Genomic DNA, 25,274 nt, shown 5'->3' with positions numbered 1-25,274 from the left:
AGCCATAATTCTGTTTTAGGTAGGTCTCATGATCTAGAATATAACCACTAGGCTAAAACCAAAAACAAATAGGATTCTTTTTTTTTTTAAGTTTACTTATTGTGACAGAAAGAGAGTGTGCGCAAGTGAGAGAGAGGCAGAGAGAGAGAGAGAGAGAATCCCAAGCAGGCTCCGTACAGTCAACATGGAGCCCACTGTGGGGCTTGAACCCATGGAAATCATGACCTGAGCCAAAGTTGGACACTTGCCTGACTGAACCACCTAAGCACCCCAAAATAGGATTCTTTAAGTACACCAGAACCGTCAATATAGTATTTGTTATTAGCCATTTGTTTGATTCTTCTTTTTTTCAAAAACATTGGGTCATAAGAGGTCCCTTTTAACTGAATGGGAAATCATTCACTAAGTATCAGGGTCTAAATGAACTAAAGTTCCATAATTGATACTTGTTAAATAACTGGGCTTAATTAAATTGATGTGAACACTTTCTTTTTATGCATTTTTTAGTCTCATTATATATATGAAAAAGACAAACAAATTTCACCTTTATTTTATATGCTGTAATTAAAAATTTTTCATACATTTTCCATGTGGGTCCCCAAATGATTTCCTATTCTTTTCCAGTTCTGTTTTCCCTCAAGATCTAGAGCAGCCTCCATTGCAGGTTCAGAAATTAAAGGCTTAGCTAATATCACAATGTCAGAATGAATAACAAAGATGCCCTAGAAAATGCAGACACAGGACATACCCAAGACTGCTATTAAATCACTAAGCAATAATGAAATGTTAGTATGTGACAGATCCTATGAACTTATTTCTTTACTGTTAGTGAGGACTAGTATGCAAAAGAATTAAGTTGAGACCTTACCTTTTATCATAGATAAAAATTACCTCAAAATGGATCAAAGACCTAAATGTAACAGCTAAAACTATAAAACTCTTAGAAGAAAACATAGGGGTAAACCAACATGACCTTGGATTTGGTAAAGGATTCTTAGATATGACACAGAAAGCATGGTCAATCAAAGACAAAAAAAATAGAAGCGCCTGGGTGGCTCAGTTGGTTAAGCGTCCGACTTCGGCTCAGGTCATTATCTCACAGTTTATGAGTTCGAGTCCCACATCAGGCTCTGTGCTGACAGCTCAGAGCCTGGAGCCTGTTTCAGATTCTGTGTCTCCTTCTCTCTCTGCCCCTCTCCCACTTGTGCTCTGTCTGTCTCTCAAAAATAAATAAATGTAAAAAAATAAATAAATAAAACAAAGACCAAAAAAAGTTGCATTTCATTGAAATGAAAAACTTTTACCTCAGTTTTATTATTTTTTTACCCAAATTAAAATGAAAAACTTGTGATTCAAAGGCTACCTTCAAAAAAGTGAGAAGATAACCCACAGAATGGAAAAAAATATTTGAAAGTCATGTATCTGATAAGGGTCTTGTTTATGGAATGTATAAAGAATTATTACAACTCAATAATAAAAGAGTAATAACCTGATTAAAAAATAGGCAAAGGCTCTGAATAAACATTTCTCCTAGGAAGATATACAAATGCCCAGTGAATACATAGAAATAAGCTCAGCATCTTTAGTCTTCACAGAAAGGGAAATCAAACCCACAGTGAGATACCACTTCACACCCACTACAACGTACAGTCAAAAACATGGAAATAAAAAACACTGGTGTGGGTGTGAACACACCGGGTCCTTCATGTCCTGCTGGTAGGACTATAAAATGGTACCGCCGTTTTAGAAAACGGCTGGCGATTCCTCAAAGGAGTAAACAGAATTGCTATGTGACCTGGCAATTCTACTTCTAGGTAAACATCCAAGAGAGATAAAAACATACGCCGACACAAAAGTCTGTACACAAACGTATACAGCAGCATTATTCACAACAGCTTAATGACAAATAACCCAGGGGTGCCTTGGCTGGTTCTGTCGTAGAGCACACGACTCTCAAACTGAAGGTTTTAAGTTTGAGCCTCATGTTTGGTGTGGAGATTACTTAAAAATTTTTTTAAAAAGACAAATAATCCAAATGTCTATCCGTGAACGAATGGATAAACAAAATGCGGTATACCCATAGGATGAAATATTATTCAACAATAAAAAAGAATATGATACATGCTACGACTTGGATAAACCCTGAAAACATTATCCTAAGAAGCCAGTCTTAGAATGAAAGAAGCCAGTCATATAAGCTCACATATTACTTTGATTCCATTCATGTGAAAGTCCAGAACAGAAAAATCTAAAGAGTTAGAAAGTAGATCAGTCAGGGCTGGGTAGTAGACGGGGGGCAAAGGGATGACAGTAAAGGGTGCTGGGTTTCTTTTTGAGGTGATGAAAGTGACTAAAACGGACTCGTGATGGCTGCACAACTCTGGATACACAAAAAACCAATGGATTGTAAATTTTAAATGGGTAAACTGTATGATTTGTGAGTTATATCTCAATAAATAAATCCATTTCAAAAAACGTAAGGTAGGGGCACCTGGGTGGCTCAGTCAGTTAAACATGCAACTCTTGGTCTGGGCTCAGGCCACGATCTCGCGGTCTGGGACTGAGCCCCGCGTTGTGCTCTGTGCTGACAGCACGGAGCCTACTTGGGATTCTCTCTCCCTCTCTCTCTGCCGCTCTCAAAACAAATCAACAAATAGTTGAGTTTGTCTCAACAAAAACACACTTCAAAGACAGTTCTGAGAAGCACTCAGAGAAGCACTGTCCAACAGAAATATAATTGGAGCCGGAAGTATAGTTTAAATTTTCTACTAGAAACATTAAAGAAGGTAGAAGAAACAGGTGAAATTAATTAGTTTTAATATACTTAAAATAACCCAATATATATAAAATATCATTTCAACATACAATCAGTATAAAAAACTGCTGACACATTTTACATTGTTTTGGTAGTGAGTTTTGAAATCGCTTGTATCACACCCTTAAACAGTGCACCTTTCATGTGCTTGGCAGTGACGTGGTAAGTGGTTCTGCCCTGATACTGCACCTTGGGGTCTAAGCAATATGGTAAATACAAGAATTTTTTTTTTCCGTGAAGAAACTTGAGTTTTCCATGACATGTCAAGAATGGGAGACTGACCATGTATCAATCATTAGTAGTTAAATCATATTTCCCAAAATAATATACTTAGAATTGTATTAATGTTTGCATTAATAATTAATGATAATTATTATTAATTAATAATAAATGGTAATTATTATTAATAATTAATAATTTTAAAAATATCTTAACATTTATTTTTTTAAGTGCATTTTTTTTAGTCATCTCTATACCCAATGTGGGGCTTGAACTTAGAATCCAAAAATGAAAAGTCACATGTTCTACTGACTTAACCACCCACATGCTACAATACCTTAAAATTTTAAGAGAGATATAATTTATATACACCAAAATGAATTACGTTAAGGGTACAGTTCGATGAGTTTGAATATATACATGTAACCACTAACTCAATTAAGATACAGAACATTTCTATCACCCTAGATTCTTCTAGTCAATTCTTCCCCACGAAACTTTTTTTTTTTTTTTTACTGTTTATTTTTGAGAAAGAGAGAGAGGGGCAGAGAGAGAGGGAGACAAAGAGTCTGAAGCAGGTTCCAGGCTTCAAGATATCAGCACATAGCTCAAGGCAGGACTTGAATCCACGAACCATAAGATCATGACTTTAGCCAAAAGTTGAATGCTTAACCGACTGAGCCACCCAGGCATTCCAGAAACACCTAACGTTTTGAGATTTGTTCATATCAATAATCTGTTGTTGTTTTTAGAGAGAGAGAGAGACTGCAAGAGGGATGGAGGGAGAAAGAATCTCAAGCAGGCTCCACACTCAGCATGGAGCCTGATGCAGGACTCAATCCCACAACTCTGGAATCATGATCTGAGCTGAAACCAAGAGGCAGGCACGGGCGTCTGGGTGGCTCAGTCGGTTGAGCATCTGACTCTTGGTTTCGGCTCAGGTCATGGTCTCACAGTTCAGAAGATCAAGCCTAGCACTGGGCTCTGTGCTGCTGATACAATCCTGTGTGGAATTCTCTCTGTTCACCCCCTGCTCACACACATGAGGATTCTCTGTCTCAAAATAAACTTATTTTAAAAATAAATATATAAAAAAAGAGTTAGGTGCTTAACCAAATGAGCCATCCAGGCACCTCATTAATATGTTTTTTTTTTTTTTTAATTTTTTAGTGTTTTATTTCTGAGAGAGAGAGAGACAGCGTGAGCAGGGGAGGGTCAGAGAGAGAGGGAGACACAGAATTCGAAGCAGGATCCAGGCTCTGAGTTGTCAGCACGGAGCCCGACATGGGGCTCGAACCCACGAACTGTGAGATCATGACCTGAGCTAAAGTCAGACGCTTAACCGACTGAGCCACCTAGGCACCCCCTAATGTGTTGTTTTTATAGCTGAGTAGTATAAAGCAGATTACAATTTAGTTATCCATTCTCCTACTAATGGTTGTCTGGACTATTTCTAGTTTTTTGTCTATCATGAGTAAAGCTGCTATTAATTTATTATGTAGACAAGTTTTCATTTCCCTTGGGTTAAGTACCTAGAAACAGAATCAGCTTTTATTTGAAAATGTTAAGTCACAGCATTTATTTAATTTAAGGCTATAGAATGTGTGTATGAGTTCTTAATTGAATGAAACTGNAGGGGAGGGTCAGAGAGAGAGGGAGTCACAGACTGAAACAGCCTCCAGGCTCCAAGCTGGCAGTCAGCACAGAGCCCGATGAGGGGCTTGAACCCACGAACCGCGAGATCATGACCTAAGTGAAAGTTGGACGCTTAACCGACTAAGCCACCCAGGCGCCCCAGGACCTGAACGATATTTTAACAGCGTTCATCTGAACCTCACAATTAAACTGCCTCTTTACTTTCTGACACACTTCCTTGATTTGGGGTAAATTTGTTTCAATTGTGAGAATATTTTTCTGAGAACTATCTTAATTCTAATGCAGAATCTCACAATCCCTTCAAAACATATCTGTCTGAAATTTGGTTAGAACAAGTATTTTTTGGAACCCATCTTCATCTATACACAAATGAAAAAAAGAAAGTACTCGAGGGGCTGTGAACCCATACTATAGGAAGTGGCCATTAGCACACGCATGGTACTTTACTGCATATTACTTATGCTGAAAATAGGAAATGAGGTTTGATATTGGTGTCGTGGGTATTATAGAGCACCAGAGGTCAAGTATAATAGTCCATACACACTAAACTATACACTAGTCACACACATTTCCAATCACATAAAAGAGTTCAGATCAGAAGTGGATGAAATCTCCAAGAATTCCGTGATCTGAAAAGAAAACCAGTGAGCTCAGTCTCCTTCCTTCCATGCGAGAGAGCCGGCCCCGGCCACAGGGCTGCCCTTTCGCACGGCCACCCGCGTCATGAGCTTTTACAGCTTTGAAAATTGCGGCGCAAATCCTTTCCAACTCCTTGCCCGCACGGTTTGTCTCCACATTACGGTCCCCACCGTCTTCTAGGACAGACCTTTTTATAAATCCACCCAGGGGCTCCTTCCATCCTGTCCCGTTTGCTCTCTCCCATCTGCTCCGACAGAAAAAAGGTTAACATATATGAGCAAACCCATCTTTGCCTCACTTTACGATGATGGAATTCCCTGTGGAGACCCTTTGCCCCTTTCCACAAAAACAGGGAAGTAATTTTACTTTCTCTAGAAATGACCAGTCCTCCGAGAGGACACGTGGAAAGCCGAGAGTCGTGCCACAAAAGGTACAAAACTCGGAGAGGAAGTACCCCACGCACCCTGCGCCCACCCTCTGTGCGATGCCACTGTAAGAACGCAGTCTTCTCACGCAGCTCTGCAGCTGTCCAGCCACTACAGAATACTATCCTTGCCAATCGCATGCGTAAAGCAATCCTAAGATTAATACTCCAATAAATTAAAAAAACTTCGATATAAAAATTGTTTAAATAGCTTCTTAAGGATTCTCCTTAAAGACTGTGTACGATGACATTCACTGCAACGTTATTTGTAACAAAGACTGGAAACATATAAACAGCTGAATATAAAAGAATGATCTATGTCACATCCATATAATGCAATTTGATGCCCCTATTGTAAAGAACGAAACGGAGCTTTGTACCCATACAGAGCAACCTCTAAAGATACACTGTCAAACGGGACAAGCCGGGTACAGAACAAGACGGACACTGAACAACTGTTAGCATAGAAAATGCCACGGGAACGCCTGGGTGGCTCAGCCGGTTAAGTGAAGGACTTCTGATTTTGGCTCTTATAGTGCATGAGAGCGAGAAGCCTGCCTGGGGTTCTCCCTCTCTCTCTGCCTTCCCCCAGTCGTGTGCACACACGCACACAATCTTTCCCTCTCAAAATAAATGAAATAAAACTTAAAAAAAATACCATATATCCATTTGCTGACACAGGAATGAGAACTCTCACTGGAAGGACATAAAAGAAACCAGTCACTGTTCATCCCTCTGGAAGATCTTGGAACCAGAGGGCTGGGATGGGTCAAATTTTACTTTACACTATGTCATTTCTTTTTTTAATAGTTTCTTTACCCCAAAGTGGGGCTTGAACTCATGACCCTGAGGATCAAGAGTCCATGTTCTTCCAAACAAGCCAGGCAGGCACCCCTGCACCATATAACACTCTCTCCTGAGATTCTTACCACGCAAAATAACCTCCTGGAACTGAATGAACCCTGAGCTACATATGAAATGCAGGAGGCTCCATAAGGAGCCACGTCTCCAGGAAGCACTGAGCAGTAATACTGGGGGAGAACAGTATGTTTTTTGGCAAATGAAAGCATTTTTCTAAATATTGTCCTGGCTAACATGACAGTCCACTTCCTTCCCCACCAGCTCACCTTATACCAAATACAGATCAGCTTTACAGAACCTCCTTTGTTTTTACAGATTTCTACTCAGGACAAAAATCTAGCATAGTGAGTTTTACCTATATTGTTGGAATTTGATTGCTTTCTAAAAATTCAGTTTTATTTTATTCCATGGCAACCTTCTTCTGTATATTTTATTTTTGCCACTGTTTCACTGGTGAGTTGTTACAGTGCTTTTATTTTCTTGCTATCTTACCACTCATACAAGAGAATTCAAGAAATTTTAATGTAACTAAAGATTACTGAATAAAAACATTTAATTACCTTTGTCAAATTAAAAAAAAAAAACTACTTTCAAAATGTCCCTTATATGACCAACTCCCCATTTCTAACTAATTTTGAAATTTAAGATTTTTGTCTCTATATTCATAGGATTAATTCTTTCCTCCTGATAATAAAACCCAGGTCAGAGAGAGCATTACTGCAAAATGTGAATTTATGCTATACGTCCACAGAATAAAATAAGTTAAAAAGCTGTTGTTCAGGTGAACACGGCAGGTGGGGCCCTGAGCTCATGGACAGCAGTGCCCTGTCATGAACACACTGATCTGACACCACAGGGTCAGCTAAGGGCACATCGTTATTTAAATGAGGGAAAAAAAAGAGAGAAAATGGCACATCAGGCTGGCTGATCTTCCTCCAAAAACACTAGGTATGCAAGGAGGAGTGTCCCTAACATTAATGAAATACCCTGAAATGTCTTCCTTTTTACAGAGTTAGAAAAAAATGGATATCCAATAAGAAAATAAAAATCAACATTTATTCCACCATTCAGGAATAAACACTATCAAGTTTTAAACATATACCCCTCCAGATGTTTCTTTTTACAAATAGACATAGACATATTATTTTATAAAAATGTAATTATAAACTGTTTACACATAAAATCTGAACATTTATAGTTCTGTTCATGTTTTGACAGCTAAATGAACTTCATCAAATGGACTATACTATGAAAAATTAGTCAGGATCGATTCCTACACCTTGTTCATTTATATAAAACAAAACTCTACATGAAACAAAAATTCAGATTGGTGGTTGTGACAGTGCTAGAACACGTGTGTGAATTACTTTCTGAATCTTGAAGGCAAGAAGGCCTTTCTACACATTACATGAAATGGATAAAAAGTAAGAAGAGTGATAAATTTGATACTTTAAAAATGAAACTCTGGGGGCACCTGGGTGGCTCAGTCGGGTAAGCATCCAACTTCAGCCCAGGTCATGACCTCACGGTTTGTGGGTTCAAGCCCCGTGTTGGGCTCTGTGCTGACAGCTCAGAGCCTGGAGCCTGTTTCAGATTCTGTGTCTCGCCTTCTCTACCCCTCCCCTGCTCGCACGCTCTCTCTAAAAAATAAATAAACGTTAAAAAAATTTTTTTAAAAAGATAATACATTCTGACTAGCAGGGTTTATCACAAGATTGAAAGATCGGTTTCATACCTGACATTCCACCGATACCATTCATAATAATATCAGGAAAATAAAGATTACAAATAACGTGCAGTAGCTGCTATGCTAACTTTGTTTACATACTCACTTTAAGTTTTCTAATTCCTGTTTTCTCAATGGAGAAGAAGGTGGAGCTGGAATGAACTTATCTCCATCATGGCTTTTACTGCTAAAATAAAGACAGACTTAGTTATGAAGAGCAAATAAACAGTTAAATATAAAATTTGGTTTCCTTTTCCCTACTCCCATGCAATTTTTTATGCCAAACATGCAAAAGAGCCAAAAACAACCAATGAAAACTGCTTAGTAACTTGGTAACTCTAATATGTTAAAGCTATACTGCATTTCGGCTTCTTTTTTCCAATACACAATATTACTTTTAAAAATATCTAATTGTTGGGGCGCCTGGGTGGCTTAGTCGGTTAAGCGTCCGACTTTCGCTTAGGTCATGATCTCGCGGTTCGTGGGTTCGAGCCCCGCGTCGGGCTCTGTGCTGACTGCCAGCTCAGAGCCTGGAGCCTGTTTCAGTCTGTGACTCCCTCTCTCTCTGACCCTCCCCTGCTCATGCTGTCTCTCTCTCTCTCCTAGAAGTAAATAAAACATTAAAAAAAAATTAAAAAAAAAAAAATCTAATTGTTGGGGCGCCTGGGTGGCTCAGTTAGGTGTCCAACTTCAGCTCAGGTCATGATCTCACAGTTCATGAATTCAAGCCCCGCGTCGGGCTCTGTGCTGACAGCTCAGAGCCTGGAGCTGCTTCGGATTCTGTGTCTCCCTCTCTTTCTGACCCTCCCCTGGTCACAATCTGTCTCTCTCTCTCAAAAATAAATAAAACATTAAAAAAACAATTTCTTTTTAAATTTCTAATCGTAAACAATATCTCTACAAAGGAGACCACTCTAGTATTTTCACACACTTCTCATTCTTCTGATTGCTTTTTTTTTTAATCAACTACAGTAAAACATAACTATAACCTCTTGATGGAAGGGGGAAAAAAAACCCAGTTTTGTCTCAAATTTTCTTTAATAAATGTATGTGTATAATAATCCAGAAAGAGTGCTGGGAGGAAAGAGTTGAATTTAAAGCTGCCACATGTAAAAAGAACTTTATATATGATGGTGTTTTATTATTACTAGAAGCTTAATTTATAGAGATGGGTATAGCACTTATACTAAAAAAAACCCCTAGAAATTAATAAAATTATTCTAGAGGTTAGTGGTTTATGGTATGTTAAGAGAAAAGGAAGAGAATAAGAAGAAATGAGAAGTTTTAGGATCGAAGTATTTATTTTAATAAAAGTAAAAACAACGTGCTCTCTCTGAGAGCAAAGGATTTCTTGACAGCTCTGTCTCCGTCAATGAAAACCTGCTTCTTTCCACTACTCTCTTCCTAGAGTCTCTCCTAACTTAGCCTTCACCGTACTTCTCTCTTCCAGAAATACTCAACATTCATACTTTTCCTTTCTTATTATTCAAAACAGAGGATTTAGGAAATTCAGTCTCGAGATTTTAGGAATTCTTAGGAATTGTCAAGAGGACAAAGCGGCTTCCTAGTGCAGTCCCGAGGGGTTTCCCCAAAGGGGGTGGAAGGGATTAGCATGCCTGCAGGTTTCGCTGCTTTCGCTGCTCTCCGTGTTCCCACCTAACTGGTTACTATTTTTAGACCCATTTTCCGGCTTCGGGTCTTGCTGTTCCTCAGGCAGCAGCAACAGGGCATTTCTGAGACAGATGGCAGCAAACTCCATACCGGCTACGGGAATGGCTGACGACTGTCCATCACTGAGAAGAATAAAACCGAATTAGTTAAGGAAGCCACATAAAAATTAACAAGACCTTTCTATTACGGGGAATACAACAACTATAACTGTAAATGAAAACGTGCCCTCTGACGGGTAAAAATTCGAACACAAGCAGTTATAAGAGAACGCTAGCGGTCCTGAATCCTACAGGCCGCCTGTAAAGTGGGGGCGGCGTGAACAAGCGGCTGCGCCTCCAGGACCGGGGCTGCGAGGGAAAACGACCCGCAGGCAACGTACCCGCAGCGTCCACCTTGCCTAACAAGGGCTACAGGCAGAAGACGGTAATGAGGGCCGGACAGGCACAGTAAGAACCGGAAAGACAGGAAGTAGATTTTTACATCTGAGCCTTGTTTCCGTTGACCCTCATTTTCGAAAATGCTTTATTTGTTTTATCTCACAATTTTTCTGAGATTTTATACAACTTAAGTCTTTAAAAAAAAAACAAACCTGCAGTATAGCTGAAATAAATTAAGACCGAAATACTGTGTGCCAGACACTATTTTAAAACTCTGGGGTGCAGGGCTCCTGGGCGGCTCTATCAGTTAAGAGTCCCACTCTCGATTTTGGCTCACATCATGATCTCACGGTTTGTGAGTTGGAGGCCCATGTCGGGCTCCACGCTGGTAGTCTGGAGCCTGGTTAGGATTCTCCTTCTCTCAAAATAAATAAATAAACTTAAAAAAAAAAAACGACTTTGGAAAAATTTTGAAATGGCAAAGAACAATTTTATTTTTTGGGAAGAAAAAAGGCAGCAAATTTTTTTACAAAGCCCACTACTTAAAAAATAACAGCAACTCCAAATTGGACTTTATATAGAATAAAGATGTTCATATTTAAACATGTTCTTTTTTTAATGTGTATTTATTTTTGAGAGACAGAGTGTGGGTGGGGGAGGGGGAGGGAGAATGAGGGAGACACAGAATCAGAAGCAGGCTCCAGGTTCCGAGCTGGCAGTCAGCACAAAGCCTGACGCGGGGCTCGAACCCACAAACCATGAGTTCATGACCTGAGCCAAAGTCGGACGTTCAACTGACTGAGCCCCTCAGATGCCCCCAAAGATGTTCAAACTTAAAAGTTACTCAACTGAAGGTTCTGCATGTGACAACTTTATATTGCTTTGGTTACTTATGTATTTGCATTTTTTTCTGCCAATACTAAGAATTAGCTTTAGGGCCTATGAGAAAATACCTGAATAAAGAACATCAAAGATACGTCATATAAAAGGAAACATCAAGGTGCCCTCTTCTGGACATTCTGAATAATGGCACCAAATATACCAGATTCTCAGAGGCCATCAACCGTTTCAGCACATTCGCAATAAATAAACTGAAATCCTGTGTCAGATAATATGCACCGCGGTCTTATATATGAGGATCTAGTTGTTGACACAGCAATGAAAACTACTTACAAAGTGGTTCCTCCATGAAAAATCTTAAGCACAGTTCTATACACAAATAACATGATGTGAAATAATATTAAGTACCTACACATGCTCTTTGCTCAGTACTCACTTATATACAGTATTCTGTATGGACTGTGACGCCAGAACTATTTTACGGTGATAGCCTTGACCAACAATAGACTGTACAATTCCTTTCTTACTTGGAAGGCCTTTAGTTTCTTGTTCCGCTGTCTGCAAAAATACAAATAATTTCCAATTAATTTAATGCATCTGTAAGACAGGATGTGAAAAATGACCTAATACTTTTCTAATCACTCTAAGGAAGTTCCTGTGACCCATCAACGTGGAGTTTTGGTGATAAAGGAAACATGTTCAGCACGACATAAAGCATGGTTAATCAGTACATGAAGCTAGAAGCCTGTGATAGATGCTCTACTTTATTTTTTTAATTTTAAAAATTTTTTTATTTATTTTTGAGAGTCAGAGAGAGACAGTGAGAGCAAGGGAAAGGGTCAGAGAGAGAGGGAGGCACAGAATCCGAAGACAGGCTCCAGGCTCTGAGCTGTCAACACAGAGCCCCAAGAACTGTGAGATCATTACCTGAGCCGAAGTCAGACACTTAACTGACTGAGCCACTCAGGTGCCCCTGAATAGCCTTCTCTTAAATTGGTTAAATACTCTCCCTACAATAAAGTCTGTGTTTTGTTTTTTTAACGTTTATTTATTTTTGAGACAGAGACAGACAGAGCTTGAGCAGGATAGGGGTAGAGAGAGAAGGAGACACAGAATCCGAAGCAGGCTCCACGCTCTGAGCTGTCAGCACAGAGCCTGATGCAGGGCTCAAACTCACAGATTAGGAGATCGTGACCAGAGCCGAAGTCAGACATTTAACCAACTGAGCCACCCAGGCGCCCTAGTCTGTGTGTTTTAATTAGCAGATGTTCTCTCATTTATTCTTTCATTTACCCACTCAACTAAGCATAAGCCGTGCTTCTGCCAAAAGTGGTCTGAAGCAATGTCTGTCAGATAAACAGGACACAAATGATCTCCTTAACATCACCAATTTAATTAAGTCAAAAAAATTTTAACTTTTATCTTAGAAGGAGAAAGGGCCAGCAGGGGAGCAGGACAGTAGGAGAGAGAGAGAGAGAGAGAGAGAGAGAGAGAGAGAGAGAGAGAGAGAGAGAGAAGGAGGGAGGGAGAGAGAGAGAATGAATCTAAGCTGGCTCCACTTAAGCACAGAGCCTGACCCAGGCTCTATTCCATGACCCTGGCATCATGGCCTGAGCCGAAATCAAGAGTTGGATGCTCAACCGACCAAGCCACCCAGGTGCCCCAAGTTGTTCTTTTTATTAAACAATGAATTTATTTCCGAAGGTACAAACTGCTTTCTTCAGTAGTCCTTCTATCCTGACTCAATACATTTTATGGAATTTTATTTGGAATTTATAATTTCTGCTTTTGGGATTTTACTCTCCAGTTTTATCAGAGTGTTTGGGGGGTGTTTTTACTGTCGTTTAGGGCACTTCAGAGCCTTTTTAGGAGGAGGAGAGAAGCACAAAGACGTAATTATTTTTGACATATCTCCTATTCGTAGCACAAACTGAGTATTCTGATATCTACCAAATTACGGCACTCAAGTCATCTCTACCATTTTTTAAAAATTAGAAATTTAGAACTTTGCAGAATGGGGGAGTGACTTCATAATAAAATCCAAAGAATGAAGACAATCCTAAACGTACTATTTCTAAAAATAAGAACTTTATTGTTTTAATTTATTCTTTTTAATATTTATTTTTGAGAGAGTGGGGGAGGGGCAGAGTGAGGAAGACAAAGAATCCGAAGCAGGTTCCAGGCTCTGAGCTGTCAGCACAGAACCCGACACAGGGCTCAAACTCACAGACCGCGAGATCATGACCTGAGCTGAACTTAGAGGCTCAACCGACTAAGCCGCCTAGGCGCCCCTAAAAATAAGCAATTTTAAAAGAAAATATTCAGCCTCACTGTATTTCCGTACTCCCTGGTTGATGTCATTTCCTGGTGTCCCAATGAGAGGCCTCCAACACTTAAATTCATGAATGGATTAAAGAGAATAGGTAATTCCTAGAGATTTTTCCTTTATAAAGCATAAGCTCTGCTTAGAGTTATTTCTCAATTAATTTAAGAATTACCCAATAAGAGGGGTGCCTGGGGGGCTCAGCTGGTCGAGTGTCCAACTTTGGCTCAGGTCACGATCGCACTGCTCGTGCGTTCAAGCCCCGTGTCAGGCCCTGTGCTGTCTGCAGAGCTCGCTTCAGACCCTCCGTCCCCCTCTCTCCCTGCCCCTACCCTGCTAGCACTCTCTCTCTCAAAAATAAAAAACAAATATTAAAACAAAAGAATTATCCAGTAAGAAAGTTGTCTTTTAAAAGGCAAATCACAGGGGCGCCTGGGTGGCTTAGTCGGTTGGGCGTCCGACTTTCACTTAGGTCATGATCCCGCGGTTCGTGGGTTCGAGCCCCGCGTCGGGCTCTGTGCTGACTGCCAGCTCAGAGCCTGGAGCCTGTTTCAGTCTGTGACTCCCTCTCTCTCTGACCCTCCCCTGCTCACGCTGTCTCTCTCTCTCTCCCCTAAATAAAAAAATATTTTAAAAATAAATAAATAAAAGGCAAATTACAATTCAAAAATCATTAAAGTGTGTCAAAGACAGCACTCCTCTTCCCTGCACGGCCTACCCGAGCCCTAACCACGCGAGCACCCTCGGGGGCACCACCGGGTGCACACACCTCCACACGCTGGGTTCCGCCGCTTCTGAGCAAGGGGCGCCCAGCAGGTGGAGGCCGGCCTAGGACCTTGTGTCACCGGAGGCAGGCAAACCCCAGAGCCAGGCCTCCCGAACGTCACTCGGCAAGGGCAGGGGGCGGGGGCTATGGGCACCTGTTAATCCCCATACAACCTGTCCTTCCCCACCTCTAACCGACCACTCCCCACTCCAGATGCCAAAAGCTTCTGCCAACCAGCACGTGCAGAGACCACGGCAAGGACACCCAGGTCAGCGGCCTGTATCTCAGTCAGTGCGAACAACCGTGTGGGGACACAGCCTGGTAATGCACTCACTGCACCACCACGAAGCCGTGCCGTACAGCTCGTTCCACGCTGCGTTTCCACGGGTCCCGTGTGCCGCTGTCACGCCCTCAGGTGCCAGGCCCCTGCCCCGGGCAGCTAGCAGGCCGCTGTTCCCACAGGTGTGGCCCTCTCGACGGCCTCACCTCTTTCACGTGACTGCTGACAGAGGCGGCCGCACCTGACGAAGCGGAACGCCGGCTGGCAAATGGCCCTAGGAAACTAGGTCTTTCGCCCGGCTGTTCCAGGGCGGGCTCTCCTTACACCTCCCTGAGAGTGAAAAAGGGACGAGGTCTCTGTGACTCCAGGCACCTTGCTTCCTACGTGACGAGCCGGGCGAGGGCTCACGAGGACGCGCGGGGCACTCACCCCCTTGTTGGCAGCGATGCAGCACTCCGCCAGCCGCAGCCAGAGGCGGGGGTTCGCGTGGTACACCTGCACGGCTTCGATGAGGCACTCGAAGGCAGCGAGAGGCCTCCCGACGTGCAGGAGCTGAATCCCACAGTTATACAGCAGCTCGTACCTCTTGTTGGTCAGCAACGTACACATGGGCCTCCCGGAAAACTTTTTGCCTGAGGACACAGATTAGGTTGGGAAAAATCATTAGATTAAAAATAACAGTTACGCTGAAAACATGTCTATATATACACACATACACACACAATGGAGTATTACTTGGCAATCAAAAAGCAGGAAATCTTGCCATCTGCAACTACGTAGATGGAACTAGGGGGTACTATGCTAAGCAAAATTAGTCAGAGAGACAAACATGACTTCACTCATATGAGGACTTGAGGATACAAAATACATGAACATAAGGGAAGGGAAGCAAAAATAATATAAAAACATGGAGGGGGACAAAACGTAAGATTCGTAAATATGGAGAGCAAACAGGGGTTCCGGGAGGGGGTGACGGAAGGGGGATGGGCTAAATGGGTGAGGGGCATTGCGGAATCTACTCCTGGGATCATTGTTGCACTATCTGCTAACTAACTCAGATGTATAAAAAATAAAAAAAAAAAAGTAAATAACTGCATTCCAAGTAAAAGACTCATGTCATATGAATATTAAAATAAGAAACTTCAAGAATTTGCTCAAAAAGATGGTCAGATACTGGCAATACCAGCACATGTGACACCTTGGACAGAAGCTATAGCACAACTAGATTCGGAGCGCCTGGCTGCCTCCGTGGGTACAGCAGAGGACTCGGTCTCTGGGTCCTAAGTTCAAGCACTACGCCGCATGCATAGCTTACCAAAAACAAAAACAAAAAAACTAGTTTGAGATGTCTCACAACCTATTTTGCTTTCTATCATTACCATATGTGACTACTGATTTTCAAATCCACGAAAAAGTGCATGTAATTTAAGTTTCCTTGGTAATGACTCCTACCACCCTTTTGTTTGAAGCAGCAGTATCTACTAATCCTCAGGGTCAAACCTGTTGGAAAGGGTCAATGTCAATTTTAGGTAGGCACAGGAGGCATGCATTTTGACCAGACACTTATCTCTATTTACCTATTTATTTTTCTTGTAAAAACAATGATCATTTTTTAAATTCCCATGTACATTAGGGATGGTGTTGTATTAGTTTCAGGTATAAAGTACAGGGATGTAACACAGTCCTCAGGGCTCAGACGCTGTGTAGTGCCACGCTCTCCTCAGGCAGTGAGATACCAACGGTCTTCCGGCAAGGGGCTCACCTGGGTCGGTGCTGCCTGCACTGAGCTGTGCACAGACATGGTCATTCTCCTGCAGGGCCTTTTTAAAGTAGAAAATCCCCAAATTGTGCTTGCTCATGGCAAAGTGGATGCAACCAAGATTATTCCAGAACATGCATCTCAAGCATTCACCTGAGAAAAACACAAATACATCTGTGCACAAATCTTACTGTGGATACGTGCCACACGACAGTCAGCAATGCAATCGCAATTCCCCAAATCCCTACAGAAAAGTTCAAAGGCATCTGAAATTTAAGAAACATCTCAACCTTTCGTAAGCTCTTTTCCTTTAAAAATCTTTTATTAAAGGTGATAAACCAACTCTGCACCTTGATTTTGTTAGCCTGTTTAGTCTTTGTTTCTGATTTAACTCTTAATAATTGTAGGCAAATGATACAATGATACAAAGGACAAAAAAATATGTATTAGTAACATTATATGCGCTGCATCCACACAAACAAAATACTATGTAGAAACTGGAAAGAATGAATTATATATGGAAACATTTAAAACAGAAACATAGTCAATGAATTGCAAGAATACATAAAACAGAATACAGACATTCCTGCTTTTGCTTGTTAACCTTCAAGTCTCTGCTGTTCTTTTACTTAAGTTATTTCAGAGAAAGTGCATGCGTGTCTGCACACACGGGTGCACAAGCAGGAACGGGACAGAGGGAGAGAGACAATCCTAAGTGGGCTCTGCGCTCCGCTCAATCCACGATTGAGAGATGGTGACCGGAGCTGAAACCAAGACTGGGTCGTCCAGCCCAGCCCCCGGGCGCCCCTCCGCTGTTCTTTTCCTCCCCATATCTTTAAATATCACCATGGCTGTGACAGCGGGTGGCTTAGTCAGTGGAGCTCAGGTCCGATCCCAGGGTCGTGGGACCCAGCCCCAGGTTGGGTTTGCACTGACAGCATGGGACTGCCTGGGACTCTCTGCTGGTGCCTGCCTGTCCACACACACACCCTCTCTGTAAAACATACAAACATAGTATTGCTATGGCCGAGCGGCCCTCTCATGCTTGTTAGGCATCCGTATCGTGCACACTGCTTTCCTAGGTTCTTTACCCATTTTCTCATTTGGTTACAGACGTTCTTCCTATTGGTTACCTGCTGGTATGCTAAGGAAACTTTCGTCATGTCTGCTTCAAATATTTCCCACAATGTCCCTGGGGCACCTGTCTTGTGACCTCGTTCAGTGTGTTTGTGTTTATGGGTTTTTTAATCATAAAAAGTTTCACATTTTTATGTGGTTAAATTTAATCATCTTTNAGAGTGGGGGGGGGGAAGCAGGCTCCCAGCCCAGTGTGGAGCTCAGCTCGGGGCTCCATCTCACCCCGAGATGATGACCCAAGATGAAATCAGGAGTCAGATGTTTAACCCACCTAGCCCCCCAGGCGTTCCCCGGTCACCTTTTTTAAACTCCATGGTTCTTGCATTTTGGATAATGTTTAATCAAGTTTTCCCTACCACAAAATTAAAATATTCAAGTTTCTTTTTAGCTGCTTTTGTAATTTTTATATTTTAATCCTTCATTTCTCTGGGTTTTGTTTGGGTGAAACGAAAGCAATTCAACCTTTAGTTTCTTCTAAATTGCATCCCAATTCCTCCAAAACAACTTCCTGATTGTCCATCTTTTCCTCAATGATATAAAATGCTGGACTAGACAGAGAAAATTAATAACCAAGATATTCAATGCTTAATACTACAATCGAAAGGTTTTCTTCTGACATTTTAAAATTAAGCAAGGATATTTTAATTGGACAAAAATTAGGTTTAGGAAAAAAGATAGCAAATACACTAAAAGGTTTAAAGCAGACTGCCTCTGATAGTAGCACTGTGAACAATTTAAGAAACATTCTATTCTCAAATCTCTAATAAGCATATTTTTGTCAGCAGCAAAAACTAAAGTTCACATGAGAAGCAAATGAATGATTTAAAAATTAGTAACTATGAAAAATATGAAAAAATAAAACTACTGAATAAAAAAAATCTTTCCTATTAGATAATCTTATCTACTGACTAGTCAACCACATGCCCCACTCCTCACTCTGCTGTTGGTTTAAGTGTCCAATTCTGGACTTCAGCTCAGGTCATGATCTCGCGGTTCGTGGTTCAAGCCCCGCATCCGGCTCTGTGCTGACAGCTCAGAGCCTCGAGCCTGCTTCCGATTCTGTCTCCCTCTCTCTCTGCCCCTTCTCTATTCACTCTCTCTCTCTCAAACATAAACAAACACTAAAAATTAAAAAAATTAATAAGCATATAAGTTAAAAAAAAAGCGTACTCAGAATAAACAGAATATCTAAGAGAATTATAATGGAACAAACTACTTTTCTCCATCTTTTACCACCACACCCAACAGAAGAGGTAAAAGGTGAGAGCCTTGAGTATGTTTGCATGTGCGTTCTGTGTTCAAATCTGAACAGAATCTAAAACAAAAAGTACTATAAAACTTACCCTTTGTGTTTTTGAGAGAGAGTGGGTGGGAGGGGCAGAGAGCGAGAGCGCGAGCACGACATGGACGCTGGGGGCACGTGGATGGCTCAGTCAGTTGCACTTCCAACTCGGTATCAGCTCATGTCCTGATCTCATGGTGGTGAAACTGAGCCCTGCACTGGGCTCCATGCACGTGTGCTCGCTCTCTCGCACGCGCTTGCTCTCTCTCTCTCACACACAAAATAAACAAACATAAAAAAAATAAAAAAGCGTGGGACATCGAGCCACCTGGGCACCCCCATTCTTTGCATTTTAAACTTGGTGTAAAGCATTTAATAGTTTGACTTCATTTCTTGAATAAATTTTTCTCCTTTCTCTTCATAAAATAACAGTGATGTGAACTTAAAAGCCCCAAATTTTACCCTTCATTTTACCAACAGTATCAAGCAATTCATTAAAACTTTCTAAACAGAAGACTAGATAATAGTAATTATCTTCCCAACTCTATAGAAATATTTTCAATATGGTTAATAGTCTAAAAGATCATCATATGCTCACAGCTTTCATTGGGAAAAAGGGAGAAGTAAAAACATTATCATCTCACGTCCTTGAAAGGTCTCATTTCATTAAAAACAAAACAAACAAACAAAAAAAAACGCCCAAGGACTTCATGCCCTGGACATAATTTCTAAATTGGTAAAAAAACAAAATGAGGGGCGCCTGGGTGGCTCGACTGGAAGCACATGACTCTTGATCTCGGGGTTGTGAGTTCAAGTCCCAGGTTGGGTGTAGAGATTACTTAAAGGGGCACCTGGGTGGCTCGGTCGGTTAAGCGTCCGACTTCGGCTCAGGTCATGATCTCACGGTTCGTGGGTTTGAGCCCTGCGTCGGGCTCTGTGCGGACAGCTCAGAGCCTGGAGCCTATTTCAGAGTCTGTATCTCCCTCTCTCTCTGACCCTCCCCTGCTCATGCTGTCTTTCTCTCTCTCTCAAAAATAAATAAAACATTAAAAAAAATGATGGTTATAAAAAAACAGATTACTTAAAAATTTTTTTAAATTAATTTTAATGTTTTATTTATTTCTGAGAGAAATGGTTTTTGCCAAGTTTTTTTTTAATTTTTCTTTTATTTTTTTAATTTTTATTTTTATTACTGAGAGCTTAAGCAGGGGAGGGGTAGAGAGAAAGGGATAGAGAACTGCCAAGCAGGCTCTGGCTGTCCATACAGAGCTGGATGCAGGCTCGAACTCAATACCTTAAGGTCACGACCTGAGTCAAAACCAAGAGTGGGAGGCTTACCTTACTGAGCCATGAGGTATGCCTGTTATTTTTTTTTAATGAAAATGTTTTATTTCTGCTTCAGAAAAGTCTTGAAATCAATTCTATTACTTCCATTTCAGAAGAAGCCTCCTTTTACTTCTGGTTTGACGTCATGTATGCTTGCTTTCATTTTATTTTATTTCAAAAAATTTTTTTTAAAAATTTTTGGTAGGTTGAATGTCTAGACTCTCGATTTCCTCTCAGGTCATGATCCCAGGGTTGTGGGATCGAGCCCCACATTTGCTCAATGCTGAGCCTGGAGCCTACTTAAGAGTCCGTCTCTTCCTCCATCCCTCCCCTAATCACACTCTGGCTCTAAGATAAAAAGTAGCAATAAAATAAAAATTAAAAATTAGCAAAAACCACACTGAAGAGCAGTATAGGAAACAACAAAGGACAGAAGAGCCAGGAAGAAAACAGTGGACCAGAATTCCATATTTTCTTTTACCTGTTTTCATGAATCCTGGGTGCTCAGCGATGTTTGAACTATTTAACAGCTTCACAGCTTTCCGGTAATTGCCTCTTAAGTACTCAAAATTGCTTTTAAGAAACAGAGAGGGTGCAGACTGTAAAGAAAATATAAGTTGCTTATATTTTGTTTTCAGATGTGTAACGTGAGATCGTAATCACACTACTGTGTTGGTACGTATTCAAGAGCATAATTTAAGTCATGCTCACAAAAAAATCTATGCCCCCCAAATTTTCCGTTGCTCTCACAATCCAAGGAAATTGAAACCTATCAGAAAGCACCTTATAAACTGAATTAAGGGTCTGCCTAAAAGAATACATCCAGTATATATGTATACCTATTACACTGCTAACTGGAAGCCAATTTAACAGCACTACCTCAGCCTTTCATTTCAATGACTCTTAGAGAGACTGATGGTCTCTCTTATTGTTTAGGACACAAATGCACCTTCACCAGAACCCAAAGGGATACAAATAATCAAATGCTTTTCCAAAGAGGGTTTTAAAAAAAAGTGTGATTCTACAGATGGAAGAACTGCCTATCAGAATGCTTATTTTCCAGAATGCTTATGTCCTGCTGTAACGTAAGATGGCATTTTGGTGAAACACCATGTTTCTCTTCCCTAAGAATCCTCGTGATAGAGGGTCACGTGTACAGCACCTACTTAGAATGCAAAAGCGCGCACAGACGTGCGGACTGCACACCCATCCGGGAGGGCGGACCTCAGGCACCCTGGGCTCCTCAGGTGTCCGCTGTAGCTCAGCCACAGGCTTTCCCCTAAGTCCTTGCTCATGCTTTGCTCTGCCCCCTGGTCGCTGAGGAAACAAGGGCTCCGGGCTTATCCCAGGTGGCACCACCCCCCCGACTCAGGTATGGCTACTACCCTGCAGGACAATTATTTATTGTCTGGTTTATCTCTCCTCTAGCACTAGGACATCCGTTAAGGCAGAAATCATGCCTTTTTTCTCAAAAAAAGTTTGCCAGTGGTTGGCTGGCTGGTGAGGCCTTTCCCTCGTAGCCTCTAGTCTACCCCTCAGACCTTGGCTACAATCTCTTCTCCTCAAAAATCACCTGAGTACTGACCCAGTGACTGCTCTGGGTCCTGTCTGGGGCTTCTAGGGTCAATTTTGCTGAACTATTCCTACTACAAAACCATATCACCTTATGACTTCATACTTAAAATTAACAGTATTCCTAAAAGCATCAAGAATGTCTACAATTCTGTTTTTTCCCTCTAAAGTCTTAAGAATTATGTATCAGGGGAGGGGTGGGGTGGAGGAGTGGAAGGAAGGAGTAATTTCATCTCAAATACTCTAGCATTAGTCAAACTGAAGGTACTGTCAAGCCAAGACCATTTGGGAGGGACAGGTCTGTTTCTCTTTAACAAATGTTTTGAGTACAAACTAAAAAAATCCTTAAGTGTGTAATAGTAAATGTTTTTGTGAATTGTGACAAACAACTCCCAGAATCCTACGCAGCTATTCAACATGCTGGTTTTGAGGGCTACATACCAGGGAAAATGCCTGCTGTAATTTTAAGTGAGGGAAGTAGTAACATCATAGCCATAGTATGGTCACGATTTCACAACCCAATGTCAAGATTCTTTTTTAGATACACTCTAATAAGACTAAAATAAGTTATTTAAAACTGACAAATATCGGGGCGCCTGGGTGGCTCAGTCTGTTAGGCATCCGACTTCAGCTCAGGCCATGATCTCACGGTTCATGAGTTCGAGCCTCACATCGGGCTCTGTGCTGACTGCCAGCTCAGAGCCTGGAGCCTGTTTCAGTCTGTGACTCCCTCTCTCTCTGACCCTCCCCTGCTCACACTGTGTCTCTCTCTCTCTCTCCTAGAAATAAATAAAACATTAAAAAAAAAGTTTAAAAAAAAACCTGACAAATATCTATTGTCTAAACAAGATAGTTTTAGGACACAAAAGTCAAAAATTGGAGAAGTAAAAGGAAAAGTCAAGAAGAAACTTACGTTTCCAGCTGTGTTCATGACGGACTTAATTTCCCTTTTGCACGCTTTCAGGGACTTCATTTGGATATACGCTCTTACTTTATACTGTTGAGGGAAAATGCTAGTATGTGAGAACTGTGGTAGATTTACACATGGTGAGGTAGTTTTTTACTTTCTGGTTAAGGAAATTCAACCCAATGTTTACAACATAGTTATGCCGGTTACTTGCAAAAGCAAATTTTAAATTATCTTAAAGAATCTATTTTTACTGCATTCTCAGAACACATTCTAAAAAAACAAAAACACGGTAGAATAAAATTTATACCTAAATTCCAAGCAAAAAAGACTTTTTTGCTTTTTTCCTTTTTTAAAAATTAATTTATGTTTCAATTCTGGTGTAATTAACATACAGTATCATACTAGTTTCAGGTGTACAGTACAGTGATTCAGCAATTTGATAATTCCTATAAATTCTTATGTGCACATGGCTAATGAAGAAGGAGTTTAACAGTCTACAAACTGATTTTATCATCCAACACATTCCCAGACCATCTCTCTCAATCTCGTATCCGTAAATAAAATAAATGGTACTGCATTATCATCTGAAGCAAATGAACATGCTTTTACGTTACAATACTCCAAAGCCAAAGCAACACACGGGCCTTCAAGTACCTACTGCTTCCCACGAGCTACCCACTCCTCACCGTTCCTGACCATCAGAAGTTACCTACCTGATGGATCTTGGACTTTGCAGCTTCTATTAGGGTCCCACTTTCAGCTTTATGATTAGATCCGTCTTTGTTGGTGTTGTTACCAGACTGCAGGGTGGTGAAACAAAGTTAACTAAAATTAAAACAATTTTTTTTTTTTTTTTTTACCGTCACTTAAATCAGTGATTTCCAAGTGAGCCAATCTGAATCCCATAGGGAGCATTTTCAAACTTCAGAACCCCGGGGCCCCACTCCCAGACACCCAGGCGTCATTGTCTGGGGTAACACGGGTAACAGGACGCTTTTTTTGTTTTTTTTTTTAAAGGGAACTCTACTCTTGAGAAGCTCCCACTGAGCATGATGAGAAGCCAGGTTTAAAAAGCACAGATATTACTCAGGCAAAACTTGAGGTTATCTTTCCGAAACCCAGAACAGATCACGTCATTCCCTTCTTAAAGACGTCCCCCGGTATAAACACGGGCACATCACACCCTGGGATCCTGGCGGCGTCCCACACGCTTCACAGTGAGACCGTGGCCAAGCCTCCCGCCCTCCGTTCCACTGCTCAGCATTCTAGCATCTGAGGCTCCGAGAATGGCGGCCGGCACCCGCCCCCATCCCGTCTGCGCGGCTTCTCTGCCATGACAGAGCCCTGATCCACCCTCCTGCTTCTGTCTGGTCAATGTCCATCTTTCAAGGCCTGACCTCAAACACCCAAACTTCTCCAAAACAGTCCCTACCGCCTTCCTCTCAGCCCCCAGACACGTGCTGCCCCGTCTTTCTCCCACCACACATTGGAGTTCCTTGAAAAGTGAAAACGTTTTCATTTTTGTCACTTGAGTAGCTAGCAGAGGACACAAGCATCTGTTGAAGAAAACTGCTTTTTTTCAACTCTTTAAAAACAGAGTGTTTTACCACACAGTGTTTAGGAATAATGTTAAGATGATTTAACTGAATTTTTTTTTTTTACTATTTTTAAAAATGTTTATTTTTGAGAGAGAGAAAGAGAGAGTGGGAGCAGGGGAGGGGCAGAGAGAGAGAGGGAGACTGAGAATCTGAAGCAGGCTCCAGGCTCTGAGCTGTCAGCACAGAGCCCCAAGAAAGGCTTGAACCCACAGACTGAGAGGTCATGAACTGACCTCAAGTCAGATGCTTAACCAACTGAACCACCCAGGCGCCCTTAACTGAACTATCTATCAACTCCTGATAAACAGAAAAAAGTAATGTTAGATGTTTATTTTTAAACTTCAAGACCTTATACAGGTAGAAAGAAAGGTACTGACTATCTGTTTTCTACAAATAATCCTTTTGGAACAAAAGGGCAGGACAGGAAGAGAGAAGACCACCCCTTGACAACTAGGGGACAAGTAAAACAAAAGCCACACGGGGTGCCTGGGCCTGGCTGGCTGAGCCGGTGCAGCACACGACTCTTGATCACAAGGTTGTGGGTTTGAGCCCCACACTGGGTGATGAGATTACTTAAAATAAAATTTAAAAAAATTTTTTATTTACTTATAAAATTTTTTTTTAATGTTTATTTTCGAGAGGGAGAGAGACAGAGTGGGGGAGGGGCAGAGAGAGAGGGAGACACAGAATCTGAAACAGTTTCCAGGTTCTGAGCTGTCAGCACAGAGTCTGACACGAACTCACAAACCGTGAGATCACGACATGAGCCGAAGTCAGACACTTAAACTGACTGAGCCACCCAGAGACCCCAGAAGTATTCTTACTGTGTATCAAGTCTCTTATCATAATGTCATAAATGTGCACTCTTTCTAAAGAACTTAAATGATGAAATATTTTCTGGTGAAAGCTGCTCTGTTTATCCAGATAGGGGGTTTCTATTGTCTTAATTCTAATCTTTACATTCTGTAAAACTAGTATCTCACACATGAAAAGACGCTAACATACCGAGACTCACATAAGACGCTGGTAGGAATGTGTAACTGTGTAGCTACTCTGTTAAAACAGGCTGGTAGTTCCTCGAAAGATTAAACAT

The 25,274-nt window shown here is 41.3% G+C and overlaps 1 protein-coding gene across 2 annotated transcripts in view; it reads right to left on the bottom strand.

Annotated features, from left to right (window-relative positions):
- The window catches only part of CNOT10 (CCR4-NOT transcription complex subunit 10), a 65,301-nt gene that overhangs the window by 14,567 nt on the left and 25,460 nt on the right, over nt 1-25,274 (bottom strand). The window contains exons 6-13 of one of the 2 annotated variants that reach the window (XM_077754277.1): nt 23,297-23,383; nt 22,587-22,670; nt 20,583-20,700; nt 16,360-16,509; nt 15,027-15,229; nt 11,665-11,786; nt 9,957-10,133; nt 8,447-8,527 (exon numbers count right to left, since the gene is read on the bottom strand). In XM_077754277.1, the coding sequence (XP_077610403.1) occupies nt 8,447-8,527; nt 9,957-10,133; nt 11,665-11,786; nt 15,027-15,229; nt 16,360-16,509; nt 20,583-20,700; nt 22,587-22,670; nt 23,297-23,383 (1,022 nt within the window). The remainder of the gene's footprint in view (nt 1-8,446; nt 8,528-9,956; nt 10,134-11,664; nt 11,787-15,026; nt 15,230-16,359; nt 16,510-20,582; nt 20,701-22,586; nt 22,671-23,296; nt 23,384-25,274) is intronic. The other variant, XM_077754278.1, reaches the window with a different exon arrangement.

Source organism: Crocuta crocuta, unplaced genomic scaffold (genome assembly GCF_008692635.1).
Source record: "Crocuta crocuta isolate KB4526 unplaced genomic scaffold, BGI_CrCroc_1.0 scaffold70, whole genome shotgun sequence".
NCBI classification, from domain to species: Eukaryota; Metazoa; Chordata; class Mammalia; order Carnivora; family Hyaenidae; genus Crocuta; species Crocuta crocuta.
Note: the sequence above shows the minus strand (reverse complement) of the source record. Positions and strands in the feature narration are given on the sequence as shown.